This window comes from Lagenorhynchus albirostris, chromosome 3 (genome assembly GCF_949774975.1).
Source record: "Lagenorhynchus albirostris chromosome 3, mLagAlb1.1, whole genome shotgun sequence".
In the NCBI taxonomy this organism is placed as follows: domain Eukaryota; kingdom Metazoa; phylum Chordata; class Mammalia; order Artiodactyla; family Delphinidae; genus Lagenorhynchus; species Lagenorhynchus albirostris.
Window position 1 is genome coordinate 83,249,883 of NC_083097.1, and position 22,837 is coordinate 83,272,719.

A 22,837-nucleotide genomic window follows, 5' to 3' on the forward strand; every position below is an offset into this window, starting at 1 on the left:
ATAGACATCTGGTAAATGGTATCACAAAAGATTTTCAGTGAAACGGTTGGGCCTATTGTGGTTAATTCCTTAAAGCTATGATCTTTCTAAGAATTCTAGAATGTTATTATTTGTTATTTATGTTACTGAAGTAAATTAGTATATTCAAATGATGCTAATATCAGTAAATTCAAGAACTTGCCTAATCACTGAGATCCTTAATGGATACGGGGAAGTGTAGTAATACTGTGACTAATAATCATAGAGCCAAATACCATAGGAAAAGTGGTTAGTCTAAAGCATCACATAAAATGCCCTCTGTACATGCTAATGACATGGGAATAATTTGTGATAATAAAAAAAACACTAAAAAACAAACCATATTATTAGTTGTTACATTGTAATGAGATACTAAGAAAAAAATCTTGATAAGTTGAGAGATCTGATATTTTCTGTGTATCCAAATTTTTATTATCAAAATCTGATTTATTTACTCTGTAGCTTATTTACTTTGTTACTTATTTTTCTTTTGGCTTTCATTTGCTATTTCACAATTTATTATAACATCACCAAAAAATGGTTAATAAAATAAAAGAGTATGATCCTCAAATTAGTTAATTTTGCTATTTTTCCCACCATTAGAAATCTGACATTTCTAGATTGTGAGTATAGATGCCCACACACAATTTAGGTTTGTGACAGCAAAATATCAACTACTTGATACATTTTTTTCTGTATTCATGAGCAGTGCAGAACAGTACCATTGATAAAGGATGTTTTCACTTACCTACGCATCAGCTACAACATTTCATTCGATCTGACTAGCATTGGGACTGTGAGTCGGGGTTTATTTATGTTTCTTCCTTGACATAGCTTGTTTTCTTGGAAGCCAAGCTCAATATCGCAGGTTCTTGACTTTGAGCTTACATGGCTGCCAGAGAGTAATTTAAACTAGAGTTTGCATTTTTAAATATTTAAGTGTCTGGAGAAATAAGCTGAAGCTATAAAAAACATGATTTAAATTAGAGGAGGTCAACATATGCTCTTGAACGTGGGGGTGGGGAGATGTACTTTCTCTCCATCATAAGTTGTAGGAATGTTATTTCCTAAAATAGTAGGACCAGAGATTTAAGACTGATGGTGAATATTTAAGTGAATGACAAGACAGACCAAAGAATTGCTGTTGCTGCAACCTATTGCTTGGGGAAATCATGAACAAGTAAATATGTCAGGCTTCCTCTATGGTTTGTCATTTTGCAGATAAGAGATATGGAATTAGGTATGCTGAGGTCTGATAGGCTCCAGTTTTATCAAGATATGCAATGGGCAATTGGACTGCCACTGTTATTAGCTGTCAGTGGTGGGTCAGAACACTGTCTGCATGTCAAGTGGATAGCACTTAGTAAGAATTATGAGGACTCGGTAACTTTCCATATTACTAACTCCTAGGTGGGGGTGGGGTGGAGAAGTAATGTACTAGTATATTCCATGCCCAAGTAAATAAACTGCAAGAATAAATGAAAATTTTAGGAAATACAAAATGGAAAGGGAAATCTAAGTATAATCAGTGGAGTTTATCAATATCAATATCCTGGTTATGATATTGTACTGTAGTTGTGCAAAATGCTACCATGGAGGAAACTAGGTAAAGTGTACACAGAATCTGTATTATTTTTTCTTGCAACTGCATGTTATTCTACAGTTATCTCAAATTTTCTTTAAAAAAAAAAAGGGAAAACAAATTTTAACTCCTTAAAGTCAGAGAAAACATAATTTTCACATTATTTAAATTACCATTATGCCACTACAAATCATGAAATGTTTCTGAATAATGAGAAATATGACTTAGGCCTTAAAAGAAATGATAAATGAAGAGACTTTATCCTATTACATATGAACATAAAACTGTAGCATACTATGAGCCTTAGACATACTGAACTTAAGTTATCCAGTATCACAGACAAGTTGTTAAAAATATAGATCATTGATGGTTGAATCCAGTACCTTTGTTTTCTAGGGGAATTGGTATGATGTTTTTAGTACAGAAAGTGACATTGAAAATACAGTTTCAGATATAGGATAAACTCTGGTGTTTCATAGTACTGAGAAAGAGTTACTTCACGTTTGCTCTTTACCAGTGTCTCCTGATTTAATAATACCTTGTATATTCTTACATTGGTTCGAACTAATAAAATTTTATATTTCAATTTAATAGTGATCTCATGACTGTCTTATAAAATCTGCTCTGTTAGTGATGTTACTTCCATTTTGTTAACTTAGGTATTTTTTTTCTAGGTACTGGTGTGTGGTTTTAACTACACGTAATAGCATATGTAAGCAATATTACTTAAGTTTTAGGTCGAGAAAGCTGAATCAATATTTTTTATTCAGTTGAATGCATCATTAGTAAGAACTGCTTCAGGGACTTATTAGTATCTTTCAGGAAAAACATAGCCAAAAGACTGTGACAGTCAAGAAGCTCAAATAATTGTGATGTATATTTTTAATGGCAAGAGAATGTAATTTTGAAGTGTTTGTTCTCCTGCTGGGACTTTGCATAAGTAATACTAACCAACTAATCAATAGAGGTATGACAGATTTGAGCAGTCTGTCGCCTTCCAAATTTGCAAATGTCTCTCCATAAATATTTAATATTATTCAGATTCTTTTGCTTATACAGTTGAACTACAAAGTATTAATAGTTTTTTTCACAGACTTGTCTGATTCTATAAGGGAAATTCTATTTTACAGAAATATTCATCTGGCAAAATATATATATTATATATTTTTATGCCGCCCAACACCCACACAATTATGGCTTAACTATGTGCTGATCAATTCCTTGCTTTTGAAAATATAAGTTAGTCTCTTGGCGCTTTGTGTATTTTCCTCTTTCACATAAGCTTACATTAGAAGAGCTTATCTTTGTTATTTATCCCAAATAATTTCCAAAACAGGTATTTAAATAAGTACAATGTCTGTGATAACTGTCAACTTAAAGAAAGATACTACTAACAATTCAGATAGAAATATAAATGAAAAATATATATAAACATACATGTTCATAATATTTTATAATAACCTGGAAGGTACAGAGTTAAAAAAGCAGAAATTGTCATATTCATTTTAGTGTTTACATTAATTATTATATAGATGTCCATTTTGTACTTACAGAAAAATTATTATATGGAAAAAGTTTTATGTCTCTAAACACATTTTTGTTTCAAGAATCAGTTATGGTTTATATTTTTGAAATATTTTGAACATTCCGTTCTACATCCTAATAATATGTATTTGCATGTTGTACCTACAGCAAGTAAAATAGCAAACATAGTTTTGATCACTATCCTTCCTGCTATCATTTACACTTTCCTTATCATTGCACAAAAAGTTGTTATGCCTTCTTTTGTAGTTTGAAAGAAAATAACTATTGAATTAAAACATTTTGAAGAGCCTTTGAAAAAAATTAGTTTAAGAGTTCTAGGTAGTGTTTCTCAAAGTCTCATGTGAATATGACTCACCTGGGGATCTTGTGAAAGTGCTGATTCATATTTGGTACGTCTGAAACCTTGCATCTCCAGGCACTGCCCATGCTGCTGCTCCACTGACCATTCACTAGTTCTTCAGGCTAATGGTATATCTGAAGTGTGAAGGGCAAAGAGTGAAGTCAGGTGCATCTGAGCCCTTCTCTTGATTCTCTATTTAAAATCTCAAGTGAATGGTCTGCATTTCTCAAGTTTACTGATGTTTCTGATTGGTTTATTTTCCATTCTAATGCTTTTTTTTTTAGCTCTTTTGACAGTAAGTTTATTTACCAGCAAAGAGGTCTCGGGCCAATTGAAGAAGACACTATTCTTGTCATAGATCCAAATAATGCCGCAGTACTCCAGTCCAGTGGAAAAAATCTGTGAGTTAAATTACTTGACTATCTTTCATTTTCTAAAGAGGTGGTTCTAAACCCTGACTGAATATTAGAATCACCTGGGACGCTTCCAAAAATTAGATTGAGATTTAGTCTGGGAGCGGGCCCAGGTATCAAAATAGTAGTTTGAAAGCTCCCCAGGTGATTCTAGTAGGTAGTCAAGCTTCAGAGAGAATTGATACACATGCTAATGAAGTGACTTGCTACTCAGCTAGATCTGAAGGATAAAAAAAAAAATTCTTGAGCAGAAAAGTTACATAACCAAATTCACCAACCAATCACCATTAAGAAAAAAGCCTTCTCTCTTCCCATCTCAAAGTGAAGACTAAACAAATGTCACTTTCAGCTTTCCATAGCATGCATAGGTAATTTGACTTTGAAAGCTGCTCATTATTTGGTCTTATTCCTAGATGGCATTTGGCAGCCAAAAAAAGTTGGCTGATATTCATGGTCATTGAAAGAAAGGGACACCTGCTTAGAGTGTCCACAACAGCTATAACCTGGCAGCGTTAGGAGCTATACCCTACTCCATCTGCTTAGGCACAGGGAAAGCCAGCTTCTTTGAAAGGCGGGGAGCCATCCACTTTGAATGCAGCTGCTTATGGAGATGGTAATAATTAGCTTTTTATAGGATTCTAAGATGGTGAGTCAGGGGCCAACTTCTAATATGCCAGCCCCACCACTCATTGTGTCTGAACCTGTCTCTTCAGTGCTCTACCCATTAATCAGAAGCATCTCATTCCAGAAAGGAATTAAAGAGGAAGGCAGAGCAACTGCTGCTAAATCAGCTTGGCCAACAGTGGGGTTTCTATGTTGAAAGCAAATCATAACTCTCACATTCAGTCACCAAAAGAGAGATCTAGTTCAGTTTATTAGTCAAGATCAGGGTGTTACATTCTTGGCTCATGAAAAAAAAAATCTATGATTACAACACCTTGCAAAGGCTAGAAGCTGACAAACGTAGCTTGTGGATTGTCAGGTTTGACCACAATCACATTAAGACATTGTCCATGTGTTTTTAACTCTGTCCAAGTTCCTTAAGCCTGTGAGTCTCTGTCCACGTTACAGTTCTCCTATCCAGGTCGTTCCAATTGATTTGTTAAACAGATTAACCTTCTCTAATGATTATCCAGCACACCACTTCTCTTTGCTCAGATGATCACAGCCCATGTCTGCTGGAAGTTGTTTTCTTTGGGTTTTACTGTCTTTAGCAGGTACTTTTAAAGGTTTTCAGTCATATATTTAATATTTTATATTAGTACAGCATTATATTACCTTGCAGCATATTTAAGCAGCATATTCAAACCATATAAATCCATTTATAATTCTCTAGACAATTTGTTTTATACACATTTCTTTATGATCTTAGAACTTGTTTTCAAATTGATGTTATTTGTGTTATTTAATATACCATACTTTATAATATTTGTAATTGATACGTAGGCTTCGTGTATAGATTTTTAGATGGTTAAATACCGCTTAAGATTTTTCACAAGGAGGTCTCTATTAAAATGGGTATTTTCATTTAACAATTCATTTTGGTCTTTTCTTTAGTAATACAGGTATACATTTATCAGTTTTTAAATTTATATTGCCTTTACAAATTAATTAGCAAAAAAATGTCCTCTCATGTATGCTTTGGGAGTAATTATATAATTAAGACAATTATCTTTACTTTGCAGGTTTTACTTGCCACATGGCTTAAGTATAGATAAAGATGGAAATTATTGGGTCACAGATGTGGCTCTTCATCAGGTAATCTTCCATTTGGCAGTTATTCAAATAGAAGTTAATGAAGTTATGCTTTCAAAATACTCTGGAGTTGTCTGGGTCTTTTTTTATTTTATTTTATTTATTTTTTTACACAGCAGGTTCTTATTAGTTATCTGTTTTATACATATTAGTGTATATATGTCAATCCCAATCTCCCAGTTCATTCGACCACCACCACCCCCTGGGTCTTTCTTTGTGACCCAGAAAGTTTATAGCAAAAGAATGGAACAGCCATGTCTGAAATGGTGCTTTTAGAACTCAGTGCTAGGAAAAACTTACATGTAACTGATCAAGTCACCCTTCTCTGTGTGGCTCGCAGGAATCTTAGGGCCAGATGTGAAGCTTCACTCTACCAACCGTTTGGGCTCTCCCAACCTCCTTAGGTTCCATATCTGCTTTTCTTTCCTCTGTCCCCAGGTCTTAGTTCTTTTTTTCCATATCTGCTTTTCTTTCCTCTGTCCCCAGGTCTTAGTTCTTTTTTTTAATTACTTTATGTGCTTTATGTATTTTTCTTAAGCTACCTTAATCTTCTATAAATTGAGCCAAAGTCTCTAGTATATACATTTATATGTAAAACAGCAAATCTTTGTTCTTTTTAAAGGAAGTTATATTTCCATTAGGGTATATATCATAATGTCTTTCCCTTAAAAGATAAGCTCATGTTTAATACCTGTTTAATGAGTAGATGGGAAAGAAGTAGGAAAAGAAACTAGAGCTCAGAAGGCATAGCTAGTCTTCAAACATCATCTCAGTAAACATTTATTGCTCTTGTATTGTCTGGAGAGCGTTCTATTAGCTAAGGAAAGACAAAAAGGAAGTGTGGGGATGGGTGGAACAGGACATCCATACTAGTCTCCATTCACCACTAATGACCTGAATGACCTTGGGCAGGTCACTTAATCTCTATAAGCTTCATTTTTCATAGGAAGGAATCAGACCAGATGATTTCTAGAGTCCCATCCAGTTCTGAAAAGTACCTGCTTTTAAATAAGTCTCTGAAAGCTTACACTCTGATTGCCTTAGTCAGGTGGGTGTGTGTCAGTTATAACCATGCAAAGTGGGTAAGGCTTTTGTTCTTTTTTTAAAAGGTGTTCAAACTGAATGCAAACAATGAAGAAGCCCCTCTGTTAATCCTGGGAAAGAGCATGCAACCAGGCAGTGACCAGAATCACTTCTGTCAACCTACTGATGTGGCTGTGGATCCAGACACAGGAACCATCTATGTATCAGATGGTTACTGCAACAGTCGGATCGTGCAGTTTTCACCAAGTGGAAAGTTCATCACACAGTGGGGAGAAGGTACTCAGTAAGACTCTTGATCTGTCATTATAATTATTGGCCAACATCATTAGGAACAAGAGATTGGCCACCCCTCACATTCTTTAGGATGTAATTGTCCCCTGGAGTGAGGAAAACAGGGCCTCCTTATGCATCCAGTTGACTGTTGTCACACACACACACACACACACACACACACACACACACACACACACACACACACACACACACACACACACACACACACACACACACACACACACACACACACACACACACACACGTCTTATAAGAGGAAAAAGAATGCTTCTACCCAAAAACTTTAAAGTTTGTCCAAATAGGGAGAAAATCTGTAATGTGTTTGTGGGTAAGAGATGTTAAGTGCTTTAACTTCTTTTTCCCCTGGTTCCAGATACTTAGTGGTTTACTATCATAAATTTTGAAAATTATAAAACTTTAGAGTCAGACTTTGGGTGATTTTACAAATTGTAAATCTGAGGTTTTTCTTTGTTCTGTAGAGTCTACTGAGAGCAATCCTAAACCAGGCCAGTTCAGTGTTCCTCACAGCTTGGCCCTAGTGCCTCATCTGGGCCAATTATGTGTGGCAGACAGGGAAAACGGTCGGATCCAGTGTTTTAAAACTGACACCAAAGAATTTGTGCGAGAGATTAAGCATGCGTCATTTGGAAGAAATGTATTTGCAATTTCATATATACCAGGTATTTCATCTTTATTTTTTGTGTTTTTTCATACTACACTCTATTCTTAAAAAGTGTTTGTCTTATCTTAATACGCTCTTATTGTAATTTTTTTATTAAGGGATTGAAGATGACTTATATATCAGATCTTAAAATTTTTAAAACTGTTAGTGCATTGTACATCATTTTCAACTCAAGTGCCACTGTTCTTTATCTGGAAATAATGAAGAACTCAAAAGATTTAGCAACTGTTTTTGATGGATTAAAAAATGGTTCCCAAACGTTGATTTTTATTTTTCCTTAATTATGGTCATTTGCTTTAGTTATTAAATGATTAATATTATGTCTTCACACATCATCAACAGATGGTATATGTTGATAAAACCAGTATTCAAAATACTTCTGCTTCACATTTTTTTAAAGAGTGTCAGCCAATTTTTTTAAGATAAATAGGTGATGTAAGTGAGGCTTATGTGTAAATGTCAGGAGAAATGATCAATGAAATCTGGAATTTTTTTCTCATTTTCAAAATAGATTTCTTGACTTAAAGAAACGCATAAAAATAATCCAAACTTACAAAGTAAAGTTCATTTAATTCATATTAAAAAATAAGTTAGCATAAGATTTCTTTATATCATGAATACTGAACAACTGAAAATATATTTCTAGAATTTATATACAATTTTTGCAATTACTCAGTAAATATATCTATACCTATATTAAAGTTGCATTAACTACATGGTTATCACTATAATATTTATATTTCTTATGCTATTAAAGTTGTGTATGGCTACTATCTTCTGAGGCAGCCCCCAATTTATTTAGGACATGGAATAAAGGGACTCAAGTGACTGAAATAGGAACAAGTTTGGCTTCACTAAGGAATAAGTAATAAAAGAAAGTAATAAAGGACTCATTAATGTCAATGAAAGATAAATTCTCGTGTTCGTTTTTACCTCATATTTAAAGAATAAATTTGGCAAGACCATTTACTTAGCAAAGAGGGTGATCCAGTTCATAATGAAAAAAAATAAATCAAATATGAGGAGAAAAACAATCAGGAGAAAAGATGAGAGGAAATCTGGTTAAAAAGAGAATCTCAGCAAAAGACAAAGTATTATAATTGGAATTCTCTCTACAACGTTACACAATAGTAATTGATGTTGATAGTGTTGATTTTTTCTTAATATGATGTGCTAAAGACTCCTATCCTGAAATCCTTAGAGAAAGATGAAAAACTCTTCAACACTGGTTTAGTATTGTGTATATTTTAGTGTTTTAATTCTTTAAAACATAATATTCAATCATCTGAAGTATTTATTTAACCAAAACATCACAGTTTCCATTATTTTGGATAAACACTAATATACTAAGAAATATAATTTTACTTCAAAGAGTATTCATGGAATTAATATAAAAAGATGGTCTAATTTTTTTAATTAGGAAAAAATGTCTTTGATAATCTGAAATATGCATCTCACATTTTCAAGTGTTAGTTGTTTAAAATCGGACCATTCTTCTATCTACAGTGTAACTTCACTTTCTTTGCATATTTTTCTCTGATTCTACTTGTAGCTATAGTAGATATTACATATTTTTTAAAAGATCTGGTACCCCAGAATGATTGCCTTAAATAACCTGACTCTTCCCATCCCTATTTAGAATACCTGTGATGTCTATGTATCTATTCCTCTACCTGTGTCATCTCCTCCATATCTATGTATTCCTGATTTCTACTGGCTTCCTAAGTGGAACAAGCTTTGCAGTTCCTGGTTTTTCTATTACAAGGAAGTTAGTCTCCTAACCTGTTTGCCTCTTATCTTATTACTCAGAAAGAGACATCTGCTAAGTATTTTGTTTTCTACTTTTGTTGCCAATTGGAGGAACCAGGTTGACCCTACATTTCCTGTTTGTGTGATGTACACACATGTATTGAAAAGCCCGTCTTATCCATATTTTAAAGGAGGGTTGACTGGATATGTTTTCACAGGTTTGCTCTTTGCGGTGAATGGGAAGCCTTACTTTGAGGACCAAGAACCTGTACAAGGATTTGTGATGAACTTTTCCAATGGGGAAATTATAGACGTCTTCAAGCCAGTGCGCAAGGTATTCACATACATTAACTATGTATCAGTTTTCATGAGAATAAAACTAAAATATGAATCTTGGAATTCGATTTATACTTGAATAAGTTTTTAAAAACTTAAAGGACATGTGATTACTTTCTTAGCGAGGTTGATGGGAGTGCTGTATACTATGTTTTATTTAGAATAAATGTCCTTATCTATTCCTCAATGAATTTCTTCAGATGCAAATTAACACTGTACGCAATTCTAAGGTTCTTAGTTGATTTGCACACAAGAGCAGGTTTAAATTCACTGTAGTTAGATTATCTAAAATGTAAGTCTTTTCCTGGTTTCATCCAAGTAAAGAAGATACCACAATATGTTAAACTATAATTTTATAGTTCTCTTAGATTCAACAGAAATCGTGTTTGCTTTTTTTTATGCTATGACTACACTGAGCAACAAGACTTGAAAATAGCACTTCTTAGAATGTATTCAAGTTCTAGAGATTTGGTTTAGGTAAAAGACTAAAGTCTAGTTTTGACCTCACAATGGTATACCACTGTTTATTCTAACAGTGCTTTTTACAAACACAGTGACTGTGGTGCGGTGTGCCCATAGCCCTCTGTCTCCTCAGTTTGCTTTCTTTGCAAAATGATTGCCAAAATGATCAGAATGCTCATATACACTGCCTGAATGTGCTTGTGGTACATAGATTTTAGCTAAAATGCTGCAAATAAGAGTTATTTTTCAAAATTTGTAAAGATTTATCAGCTTTGATCGATCAAAATGCAGCTGTCGTAAGCCACTGGATAAACCATATTTCCATACTCAAATTCCTATAGTATTCTCTAAGACACCAAATTTGCTAGCTTAAAAAAAAAAACACTTTACAATGCCAATGTTAGAACACTGACAGCCAGTCTGGGATTTATTAAAATTCATTCTAGAGCTATTAATTAAGTACCTGCTCTGTGTCAGGCATTATGCTAGATACTAAGGATACGATGGTGAACAGAACAGGACACAGCCTTTCCCTCAGTTGAAGTTTAACAAAACTTACAGGATCCAAGTTGAACCAAACTGAATCTGAAGTAAATATTCCTGTACAAATTTCTTTTTTTTTTTTTTTTGGGAGTTTCTATTGATACATAACAAACAGGACTTTTCGTAGAAGTATTTCACCTGAAAAGCAATAAGCAATCAAATATCCAATCATAATAGCCCTTCAGAAAGAAATTCACTACATTGATGATAGGTATTTTACCTCAGTAGTGTTTCAGATCCTGACTGATTATCTGATCTTCATTGTTTCGCTGCTTTGAGCTTCTTCATATCTATTGATAAAGAAAGTGAGATACTTCACTTCCTTTCAGGTCTTCACTTTGCATTAACAGTGTTTGCTTGATTGTTCTTTTAATAATAATGAACTATGTCAATCAGGATATTAACTTTTAATTCAAATATGCATCTAGAAATCAACACTAAGTGCTAAGCTAGAGGCTAGATTCTAAATGAGCCGTACTCTCGTAAAAATGAGAGCAGCCCTGAATGAAATTTTCAGACAGCCTTGTGCCTAAACATCAGTATTCATCAGACATTCAGCAATGAATAAGTCACAATATATGGGTCAATACAGCAAACTTGAAAAGAGAGTCTAACTCCAAGATGAAATTTGCTTTTCCTTTCAATAAACAAGACTTGATATTACACCAAAACATAGAAATGTGTTCTGTGTTGACTCAGTAAACTGAAACCGGTTTATGAATCTCTCAGAATTTTCACTTAATTAGATTATCATCACAAAGATTAAGTTTAGGTGAAGGGAATAATGTGGTGTATTGACTCCTATGTAAGAAGTGATTTTTCCTGCAAGTCAAAAGTCAAGTTTTACATAATGTGTCTATCCCGCTGTTTGTGCCTGTCCACTACTTATCTCCTCATATACTTCAGTTCTCCCTCTTCTATTACATTCTTTAGGAATGTTTATGTCTGAATGTATGATCTCCATCTTTACCTCTGTGCAGGGAAGCTGAGACAGTAGGACAATAAAGAAGATGATTCTATCAAATGGTGTCAAAAAGTTCTGAGGGCAAAAGATACATAGTTGCCCCCCCCCACATTCTTGCTCCCATAATCATAGCAAAGACTATGGTCCCTGTCATCGGCTTTCATACACCCTTCAGGCAGGCGTTTTTTTGTCGTCTTTCTTCTGCACGGATGCTCATGTGGAAAAGGAAAGGAATATCCCCACTGCTCCATACCAAAAAATAAAATAAAATAAATCAGAAAGATAGAAAGAAGGGAATAGTAACTCCAGATTCGTGTTATTTCTCCAACCTTAACAATGGAGATTAAAATCACAGTATTTGACAGTGTTTGAGCCTAAGTTTCACACAAGTGAAATTACATATCCAAAGCTACACAGTAAGTAGCACACCTGGATCTTAAACTCAGGTCTTTTTGACTCGAAAATGTGTTTAATACTGAGGCCACGGGATATATTAAACCATAACATAACTTGGTACAACTTCTTAGAAAATGACTTTGCTTAATATGAAGTAAGTTTAAACATTATTTTGTGTTAATGCAAACATAGGATATGGAGAACACAAATTCCTTATGAATTTTTAAGACAAAATATAAGATTTTGAGGGCAGATTGCCCTGGGCTATGTCACCGGATGCCCAGGAAGTTGCTATCATTCTTTTCTCTGATCACTTTTATTTTGTTAGGGAGTAGTACCTCAAGAGAAGATTTCAAAGCCTAGAGTAGATCTTTAAATCTGTCCAACTCTGAAGTCTTAAAACCTAACACTAAATCTTACAGCATAATTTTGTTTCAGATAACACAGAGCAGTAGAATAATTCATTTAAAAGATTATAGTTGAGTGCCTGTGATTGCAGTAGGAATAGAGGTCCCAAAGTCCCATCACTAAGCTTCCCCCTGAACCGCTCCTGTGGCCCCAAAATATTTCCAGCTGAACCCCTGTCTCCCTGGATCAGTTTGAGAACCACAGATAGAGGTTGATTGTTATTCTAGCCTTGAACTGATGACATATTGTGATTAATTTAAAGCAAAGTCCTTACCAATGAATAGTTCAAACATTACCCCCTCACCTCTGTTTCTCCACCTATTATAATATTTTTCCCATCAGAAAATATGAAGTACTTTACAACCACATCTTTTGCAAAGCAGTTTCTTAAAACGTGTTTTGGCATGGAGGAAGAGCTCCCTGTGATATGCAATTCTGTTGCCACCTATTAGCTGAACCCAAAATAAGATGAACATTTAACGACTGGTTTGGGGGATTTCAGCAAGGCAGTGTTTTGATTTCTGGCTCTCTGTCCTTCTCCTGCACATTTGTCAAGCTCATTTGATAGTTCGAAGGAATGAGCCTCCTCAGCATGGCTGTCTCATTTTTCTTTTCAATGTGACAAATTGTTGCTGATTTTCAAAGCACAGTCGTTTCTCCAGAGCATGTATCCTGCCCCTCCTACAGCGGGCTAAGAAGAGCAGTTAGCCTCATTAGCACCCTTTGTACTCAGCAAACCAAAGTGGACAGATGCTATCTGGTAAGCCCAGAAGTCAGGATAATGTTCCTATTCATACTCACTGATCATATTTTTGAGAATGGTACACTCAAGCAGGCCTCCTGGCCTCAAAGATGAAAAAAATCATCCACATCCTGCCACCTAGCCAAGACGTGGCACCCTTGAAATCTTCAGTAGACAGATGGAAATGGAAGCAGCACATTTTAAGGCTGCTCTTCAAGAAACCAACTCGGTGACTCCGATAAAGTCACATAAAGGGCTCCCCTGTCTCCTCATGATTGAGATGGCATGATTTGGTATGGAAATATGTCATGAAGAAAGACATTAAAACACCAGTGTATCTGAAGTAAGTACAAAAACCAGGAAATACTGAAGGGCACACTCAGTTTGTTTCCTTTGCTGACCAAAAATATTGTCAACACTGGGCTTCAGAGTAGAAAACCTGACCTTACTGCTTATCACCTAGTATGCATTTCAGAAATAATCTGAATGTCCTGAATCTTTGAAATGATTCCTCTTATCAGTAATATAAAAGTACTTTTTAAGGAAGCTTATGATAGCTTGATGAGAATAATAACAAGAATTAAGACCTGGTCCTTTTTAGTTGTACAAATTAAAACAGGCAAATTTGACAACGACTAAAGGTAGAAGAAATATGAAGGCAAAAAATATTATTATTATTTATAAATATAAATAATTAGGTAAATAATGAACACCAACTAATCAAGAGTGTAAAAAATTAATCTGCTTGTAAATGTTCACTTCATTTTTTTTTTTTTTTTTTTTTTTTTTGCGGTACGCGGGCCTCTCACTGCTGTGGCTTCTCCCGTTGCGGAGCACAGGCTCCGGACGCGCAGGCTCAGCGGCCATGGCTCACGGGCCCAGCGGCTCTGCGGCATGTGGGATCTTCCCGGACCGGGACACGAACCCGTGTCCCCTGCATCGGCAGGCGGACTCTCAAACACTGCACCACCAGGGAAGCCCTGTTCACTTCTTAAAAGACTTGAAAGTCAGTGATGAGGCTGCCTCAGTGTTTCCCAGCACACAGAATTATGTCTGGCAGAGGCAGTGCCCAGTGCATGAAGGGATGACTCTTTCTGGCCTAGAGTTGCTTTGATGGGAATCATTGTTTCTCTGGTCTGAGTAACATGCTTATGGTCTTCTTGGGTGCTGTACTGTGTTTGTCTGCCTTTTCATGAAGACCTCAAGTACAGGCTCACCACCGCACTATGTGCTTCTTGTTTTGGCAGCACTTCGACATGCCTCATGACATCACTGCGTCTGAAGACGGGACCGTGTATGTTGGAGACGCTCACACCAATACCGTGTGGAAGTTCACCTCAACTGAAAGTATGACTTTTACAGCATTATTGTCCATATTTTCCCTCAGTTTTATTGCTTAAAAACATGTCAAAAAATTTGCATGTCCGTCTCTTTTTATTGCTAGGAGTAGAGTAGGGAATCAAGGTATGACTGGCAGTTGTTAAAAGACCTGTTGGTAGTCATTTCAGGGATTAACTTTTTTAAAAGCGGAAAGAAACTTTTTTTTTTTTCTGCTGGCAGTTATCCCCTTATTTCCACAGATCTTCCACAGGAAATTCTTGATGCCTGAAGTAATGTCTGTTACATTGAAAGCCAATGTTAATTCCAACTTAGTTCCAGAAGGAGGAGATGACTCTGGCAAAGCAGAGGGCTTGACTGAGGCATCCCTTCCCACGTGGCTCTTCAGCTCTCAGTAGCTGCTGAGCATCTTGGAAGACCAGCATCTGAGTCAGACACATATCATCCCAAACAGGAAGCCCTCTGCATTTTCCCTTTAGACTTCAGCTTGTTCAAAATACTGAACTATGTTTTCATGTAACTCCAAAAGTGTGTCTGGGGACAGAAGAGTTTCTCTATCAGGATCAGGCCAGATAGTTTGGAGACTTCTAATTGCAATTTGAGCACTATTTCTAATTCTTAAAAAGTATACTAACATAGCCACCGATACCATACTAAAAACTTAAGTTTTCTAAATTGAACAGTACCAGATGCTTAGTAAGCCACAAACCTCAATGTCCAGAGATGCTTTTAAAATATGGCAGGGTCCAAACAGTAGAAGATGAGGTTAAGGAAAAGAATTGCGGATAATAAATTTGAGGTATCAGGACCTACAAACAGTTTTAACAGTTTTACAGTTAAAACAGTTTTAAAACCTACAGCAGTTTTAAATAGAGAAATAATAAAGACTTGTGGACTTGATGAAGATAAGAAATACTACTTATAATAAGGAAAAATGCAAATTACAACAAGGAAAAAATACAAGGTATAACAAAGAAAAGTAAAATCATGAGTCCAAAAACTTTAATCATATACTGTACAGGTCTTGGAGCCCAAGTTAATTTGGTAACTGTTGTCTTCAGAATTGTCCTTTGAGTAATTTTTGCTGTTTTGTAATAAGGACCCAGTTAGGGCTGAATGTCCAGAGGTGCCCATGGACTATTCCCCTCCAGCAGTAGCTCCACATTCCCCTGCAAGTGTGCCTCTCCTACCACCTGCCTCCTCAAAGAAGAACCAGAAGGTATAGGCAGACAGGAAAGCAAAGAGATGGATAATTCCCAATTGCATGACTGAACCCAGGCTTTTCAGAATAAAAGATGGATAAATACCTTTCAAGATGGAAAAAACTTCAGAAATCTAACTAGTATCTTCATTTTACAGATAGGAATATGATACTTGAACTCATTAAGATTCCCGTCTAAGGCTCATTATTCCACCCTAGCTGTTGGTACTAAACAGAGAGGCATATCCAAGTCACCTGGAGAAGGTTTTCAAAGCACACATGGCCAGACCCCATTCAAGATCTATAGAAAGAAGAAGAGTTATAATATGGGTATTTTGGAAAGACTTCCCAAGTTGTTTTGAAATATCCCCTGATTGAGAAGCACTACAATATAGCATTCAGCTATGAAAGAGAAAAAGCCTTCTGCGCAGTCCAGAATGCAACCAAATAATAAATCTGGGAAAAACAGTACCTTGGGAACAATAGGACTGCCGTAGAAGACTAAACAAGTGTCTTGTGTATTTATGTTGTAGTATTTAACTAGTCAAATCAATCTGTCAACTAGAAGACTGATAAACATGGCAGAACTAGTAGTCAGTCTAAGATGTCCACATGAAAACAGAACTACTTGATATTTCAGAAATAATACAGAATTGTAAACTCCACATGGAAAATCTCATTTTAGATACGAAGACCTTGGAAATATTATTTCAGCTTCCCCTAGGAGGATTTCATCTAGGATTCATGGACCTGGCACCTCATTAGTGACTTGTATCAAACTCTTTTCTAATATACTGATGTATTTGATGAATTAAAGAAATATTATCTACTGAGAACAATTAATATCAAAATTAAGTTTTCAAACATTCTTTTTGGGGATTCTGATTTTCTCTCTCCTTGCTGTACTGTGTTACAGAAATGGAACATCGATCAGTTAAAAAGGCTGGCATTGAGGTCCAGGAGATCAAAGGTTGGTCAGATTCCTCTTGTGACTTTGAAACCCAAGGCTATGTGTGTTGAATTCTTTTATGGCTCTTGATTGCACTTAAATATTATCAGGCTAAAAATATAATATAATCTGGTAAATTATCGATAACGTCTACTGTGTGCTTGAGGCTTTAAACCTACATGCTGCCACTGCTTTTTCTGATAAAATGGAATAGTAATAATGAGCTCAAACTCACTGATTTCAAGTGATGAAAAGTGATTGGGGATGTAAGAAATCTACAACAAGTGGGTCAGAGGCATTCAGAGAGGAAAAAAAGTTAGTCACTTTTGGAAGTTTTAACCTCAGGCAAGTAGAAAAATAACATCCAGCATGCTGGGAAAGGCCTTCTTTAATGGGCTCTAATCTTTAGAGTGAAAAATATCTTTGGAGAGTTAATAATATAGGGGCCTGAAAAGATTAGCTGCTCCCTAAGCTCCAATCTTAGTACCATTCAGCCCCCAGCATTTACTGAGGGCCATCTATGTGTAAGGCACTATAGCAATGGAACTGCCTGACTTCAAGAGACTTCTAGCCTGTAAGGACTCTGTGTGTGTGTATACATACATACATGCATATTCATATATAGAAATAAGTACTACATCATTGGTATGTATTGTAAGACATGGGGGGATGGAATTTAGCTACTGGCAAAACTACTGGGTTCATTTGGAATCCCAGTCAAATTATTTTCTCCCTTTCTTAGGATCAGTTTATATTGATACATTTTCTACTATTTTCAGGGATTTGACATTGTCGTGTAGTTAAGAACTCACTAGAGGTGTTCCTAATGTTTAAGTAGCAAAGTGATTCAATTCTTAGTTGCTTTACAAATGATTCTCCCAGATATTAAGACTTAAGCCTAGGCTTACTTGTTTTCCTTTTTCATGAAAGCAGGTGGAAAAGAGAGGAAGAGAAGCCAGAACCAAGAGGCAATTTAGGGCTTTTATATAGGCAGATAAGAAAATATAGTCGGCTCCAGGTTGAAAGGGGTAAGATAATATTATGAAATAAATAAATAGCAACTGTTTGGCATTTGTAGAGATTCTACCCAGGTGACACTACTGAGTGACATTCATACTACACATATTGAAGAAGTTCCTGATCTGCTATTTTTCTGTTATTGTTATGTAAAGAGTTATCAATAAGTTCTATTTGCCCTGGAATAAAGACGTTGGAAAAGATACCGTTATTAATAAGAGCTGTCATTTATGGAGCACAAAAAATGGACTATACAGAGAATTAAGGTTAATCCTTACACCAGCCATATGTTAATTGCTATTATCCCCATTTTACATATGTGAGAAAATTGAGGGTCAGAATTACTACTAAGATATTAAATGGCAGAGCCAGAATTTAAACCAGTCTGGCACCAAAGCTGTGCTCTTAACCACTATTACTGTACTGCTGAGGAGAGGTCAATACCACCAATTCATTCACCATAAATTCTTCCAGGAACTACAGGTTGCGGATGGTTGCAGTTTACTCTGAAATCTCTGGGATTTCGAAGTGGCCTCAGACCGTTTCTATTTAAATAGATCCCACCAAAACTCTGAGACTATACTGGTTGACCTGCTGTGAACAGCCCAGCCACACTGATCTCACCCACTGGCAACATCCTCTCTCCTGCACACCACTGAGTCTGTTTGGTGGAGAAACCTCTCAGCAGCTCAAATAGTCAATTTAATTGAAATGCCTTGTCATGACAGTTCCATTTTAATAGTTAGGAATACCCAAACCCAAATGAACTTGTTCTAGTCCTCTTTGAATCCGTATGACTCTCATTAAACTTTTTTATAAAAGATTATTTTCTTATTACAAAAAGGAATATAAATCATTCTGGATCTCCATGAGTTTGTCTTTTATCAAAATCTGGAAGCTTAATTTAAACCACCTCTTACAAAGAGAGGGAGAAACACCATCCCAGATTTAACAGCCCTGTAGATACATGGTAATTGTAAATTTTGAAATTCGAGTAACCTTTGATGACACTCATCCCCACTGTGAAAGGTTACACAACCGATCAGTAATAGAGTTTCAGAACCAGTGTTGTGTTGTCAGGGAGTTCCAGGGATAAGAGAATTTGTGATGATAGAAACTTAGGAAAGGGATTGAAACTTTCGAATAAAGTTACTAGGGATAAAATAGATATGCCAATATCCCACCAAAAGCATAGCCCTTCACCCCTTCCCCACCCCCACCGTACAAGATGATGATGGCAAATCAGACTTAAGAAAATAAAAATAAATTCTCTGTTTTTAGCAGTTAGCATCTTAGACCTTATGGAGAGCAACACATTGTAGGGGAAGCACATTGCATTTAACAAACAAACCAAAAAATGAGTACAGGAATACTCGTTTTATTGCAGTTTGTAGATACGCACTTTGTGTGTTTTACAAATGGAAGGTTTATGGCAGCCCTGCATTGAGCAAGTCTGTCGGCGCCGTTTTCCAGCAGCATTTGCTCACTTCATGTCTCTGTGTCACATTTTGGAAATTCCTGAAATATTTCGAACTTTTTCAATATTATTTGTTATGGTGATCTGTGATCACCATCTTTGATGATACTACTATGAACTCGCTGAAGGCTCAGATAATGGTTAGCATTTTTAGCAAGAAACTATTTTTTAATTAAAGTATATACATTGTTTTTTTAAGACAATGCTGTTGCACCCTTAATAGACCACAGTATAGTGTAAAGATAACTTTTATATGCACTGGCGAACAAAAACATTTATGTGACTCGCTTAATTGCAATATTTGCTTTATTGAGTTGGTCCAGAACTGAACCCGCAATAGCTCCAAAGTATGCCTGTAATCTCATTGGTGCTATATGTACTTTTCATGTCTTCTAACATGCTACTTGCCAGTATGCCGTCTACAACCTTCAGCCTTCAGTTCCATCTGTGATGGACTGGGTCATAATTGCTATGTTGCTGTATTAAGAATGTCTGTCCTTTCCTGTCCCGGTTACTCCAGGTGGTCTCTGGGCTTCTCTCTTTCTGTCAAGGGGGGAGAGACATGCACGTTCTTGTGTGTGTGAGCTCACACAGGAGTGCACCTAGCCTCCCTTTCTAAATGCATTGCTTTAAAAAAGAAGGAAAAAACTTCCTATACATCAGCTTTCAAAATTCTTTTTATTTCCAAGTATCTCTAGAGATTCCAAGAAAGCTTGTTTGAAGACATATTTTGTTGCAGATTGAATACATCTGGCCTCTTATATAGGAGAATGTCACAATGTCACATGGGGTACCCCCACCTTCCAGAAGCCCCAGGTCCTGGCTAATCTTAGAGCTTCTCCATTCCATCTTCATCAGGGATGCTCTAAATTACTGGGGGTTTTAATTAAAGAATTTAGGATAAAGAGTAAAAGTGACAGAATTTAGATTGTTCTTTACGCTTTGAATGGAATTCTTAGTCTCTTAAGTGATAATGATTTTTTAGGCTTTTTACTCCACTTATAACGGCTTCTAAGAAGAGCAGCAATTTTTTCTTTTATATTGGGAAATTAAAATTTTTTATCCTCTTTCTTTAAAATGTAGAGCATCTTTTAAAATCTAAACATACTTCAGCTGGTTCCAAAAGTTAGAAAGTTCAACTATTTTTAGTAGATGGCACTCAGCGTACAGAAGGGATGTGGAAATCAAGAATTTCTAAAGTGCAGTGCAGTGTGCGTATCTTAGCAAGTTCATTACCTCATTCTCAGCACAGTTACTGTGAATGGTAAAATGATTCTGTTAGTCTGTCACCTACTTCATAGTTCTTCTTTCCTTTTATTGGAGCCTGATCCTAGCTCTGCCTTATCGATGAAACTAGATATGAACTGGTACAGCCAATGTCTTAGGTGTAGGTAAACCACTGAATGACAGGTAGGAAGTGCTATGTAATTACTCTGATTATAGTCACTTTCAAATAGAAATAAACCCTTCTTCCAAGGCAACAAGTTCTTGACTACCAATCTATATCTTTGGCCTGTATTTTTTAATCCTATCATCTCTTTATTGTTATTTTTTGCTTAAATATAGAACAGGCTTAAATATAGAACAATTTGTATACCTTTTCTACAACAGTGAAGAAAAAGACAAAACAGCTAGTGGTCAGGAAGAGTAAGAATCACATTCATATTCCTCTTGGAAACTGAGACTTAAAAGATTAAATTTGAACCATTTAGATCTATGAACTAATCCCCTTCCTTCTTTCCCACTGAAGCTTCAAGACCCACTTCAGTGGATAAAGGAAGGGAAATAATGGTCTCCCCTTAATCACAGTACAGGGAAGGAAATGAAGACTGTGAGGCCATCTGTAAAATGGTGGTAATAATAGTGCCCACTCATAGGCTTGGTGTGATGATTAAATGAGAACAATGCCTGAAACAGAGTACGTGCTTGATAGATTTAACTGAGACTGGGAAGGAGGCTGGCTCAGAACATTGAGGCAAAAACCTGGGACCTCCCAATTGTGTGTATCATAAATTGTGTTTACAATGCCTTAAGCAATTTAAGAAATGCTTCCTTGGAGAAGTGTCCAGCAAGCTACTAAGCTGTGTCCATACATATTAAATATGAACCAAAGATTTTCCTGATCATGTTAAACCACTTATCCCTGCCATTTTGTCAAAATTTCCATGAGGCCATATGGTGCACTCTGTATCATAGGGCAGAGGGCACACCAAGAAGTTGAAGTTCAGAAACCTTGTGAGCCTTTTGGCAAACATGGTTGTGACTTCCAGCCTTCACACACAGGGTTCTTGTACAAACACATATATGTACTTCTTGGGGGCAAGAATGCCTCAAGGTTCAACCTCATTTTCAAGTCAGTAGTTATTAAGATTCCTGCAGCTGCTTATACGGTTTTATTGTATCAATTTCCCAAGCAGTACTTAGGCCTGATATCTACCCAGTATCTGCCAGTATCACAGAATAGTTGTGTAAGTTATTTTCATCAACAACAAATGGACATACAGTGCATCTGTGTGCACTTACAACTTGCTGGGAATGGTAGAAAAGAACCTGGAAAGGACACCGTTCCTTTTTCCATTTCTTAATTCTAGAATTAATATGTGCAACTATACATGTGAGGTACTAATAATTCATTGAACATGAAAGAGGTTCATAAACTGAAGACACAAGGAAACAAATACTAAGCACCTTTTCTATGATAAACATTTATCCTCAATAATTTCATGAAGGAGGTTGTTATCATCATTACAGTTATACAGAGGAGGTTTCCAAGGCCCAGATCACTTAAGTAACTTGCCCAAAGTTACACACGCTGACTATGTAAGAGAACTGGGATTTGAGCCCAGATTCATCTGACTCCACCGTGCATGCCAGTTCTGTCCCCTACACCATGCTGCCTGTCCATTTTAACTTTGAAAAAATGCAAAAGTAGGATATATCTTTTGTGGAATTATAGTTAAAGAGGGAACAAAGAGCAGAACCAAAGAAACCCAATTTAAAGGGGAAAAATCATGCACTGGGAATTTGCTAGTCACAATTGCCAGTTCGGTAGATGCAGATATTGAAATATGAACCCCACATGCATTGAGCTCAACAGGTTCTTCATGAGCAGCTGTTAATTTGACTGGGTAGGGGCGGGTGGGAGGGTTTTGGAGTTTTTGAGTTAGTTGAATATTGTAAACTCTTCTTTCCCTGAAGAATCCGAGGCAGTTGTTGAAACCAAAATGGAGAACAAACCCGCCTCCTCAGAATTGCAGAAGATGCAGGAGAAACAGAAACTGATCAAAGAGCCAGGCTCGGGAGTGCCCGTGATTCTCATTACAACCCTTCTGGTTATTCCGGTGGTTGTCCTGCTGGCCATTGCCTTATTTATTCGGTGGAAAAAATCAAGGGCCTTTGGAGGCAAGTAAAATGAGCCCCTTGAACTTGGAACCTGACCTTCGAAAGAATGTTTGGCCTGATTATCCTCAAAGTTTGGTTGTGATGTTTTTCAGTGTTGTTGTTTTTTTTCTTGTGTTCTCTACCTTTTTCAACATTGTCTATGTTCCAAATATTGTCTATAGTTAGTATCACAGTGGAAAT

The 22,837-nt window shown here is 36.2% G+C and overlaps 1 protein-coding gene across 17 annotated transcripts in view; it reads left to right on the forward strand.

The window, feature by feature from the left end:
- Window positions 1-22,837, forward strand: part of PAM (peptidylglycine alpha-amidating monooxygenase) — a 280,812-nt gene that overhangs the window by 253,737 nt on the left and 4,238 nt on the right. For 11 of the 17 annotated variants that reach the window (XM_060143337.1, XM_060143331.1, XM_060143332.1 and 8 more), the window contains 8 exons: window positions 3,770-3,886; window positions 5,584-5,656; window positions 6,763-6,973; window positions 7,471-7,671; window positions 9,641-9,756; window positions 14,521-14,620; window positions 16,729-16,782; window positions 22,454-22,657. In XM_060143337.1, coding sequence (XP_059999320.1) covers window positions 3,770-3,886; window positions 5,584-5,656; window positions 6,763-6,973; window positions 7,471-7,671; window positions 9,641-9,756; window positions 14,521-14,620; window positions 16,729-16,782; window positions 22,454-22,657 — 1,076 coding nt within the window. The remainder of the gene's footprint in view (window positions 1-3,769; window positions 3,887-5,583; window positions 5,657-6,762; window positions 6,974-7,470; window positions 7,672-9,640; window positions 9,757-14,520; window positions 14,621-16,728; window positions 16,783-22,453; window positions 22,658-22,837) is intronic. The other 6 variants (XM_060143341.1, XM_060143342.1, XM_060143347.1 and 3 more) reach the window with 3 other exon arrangements.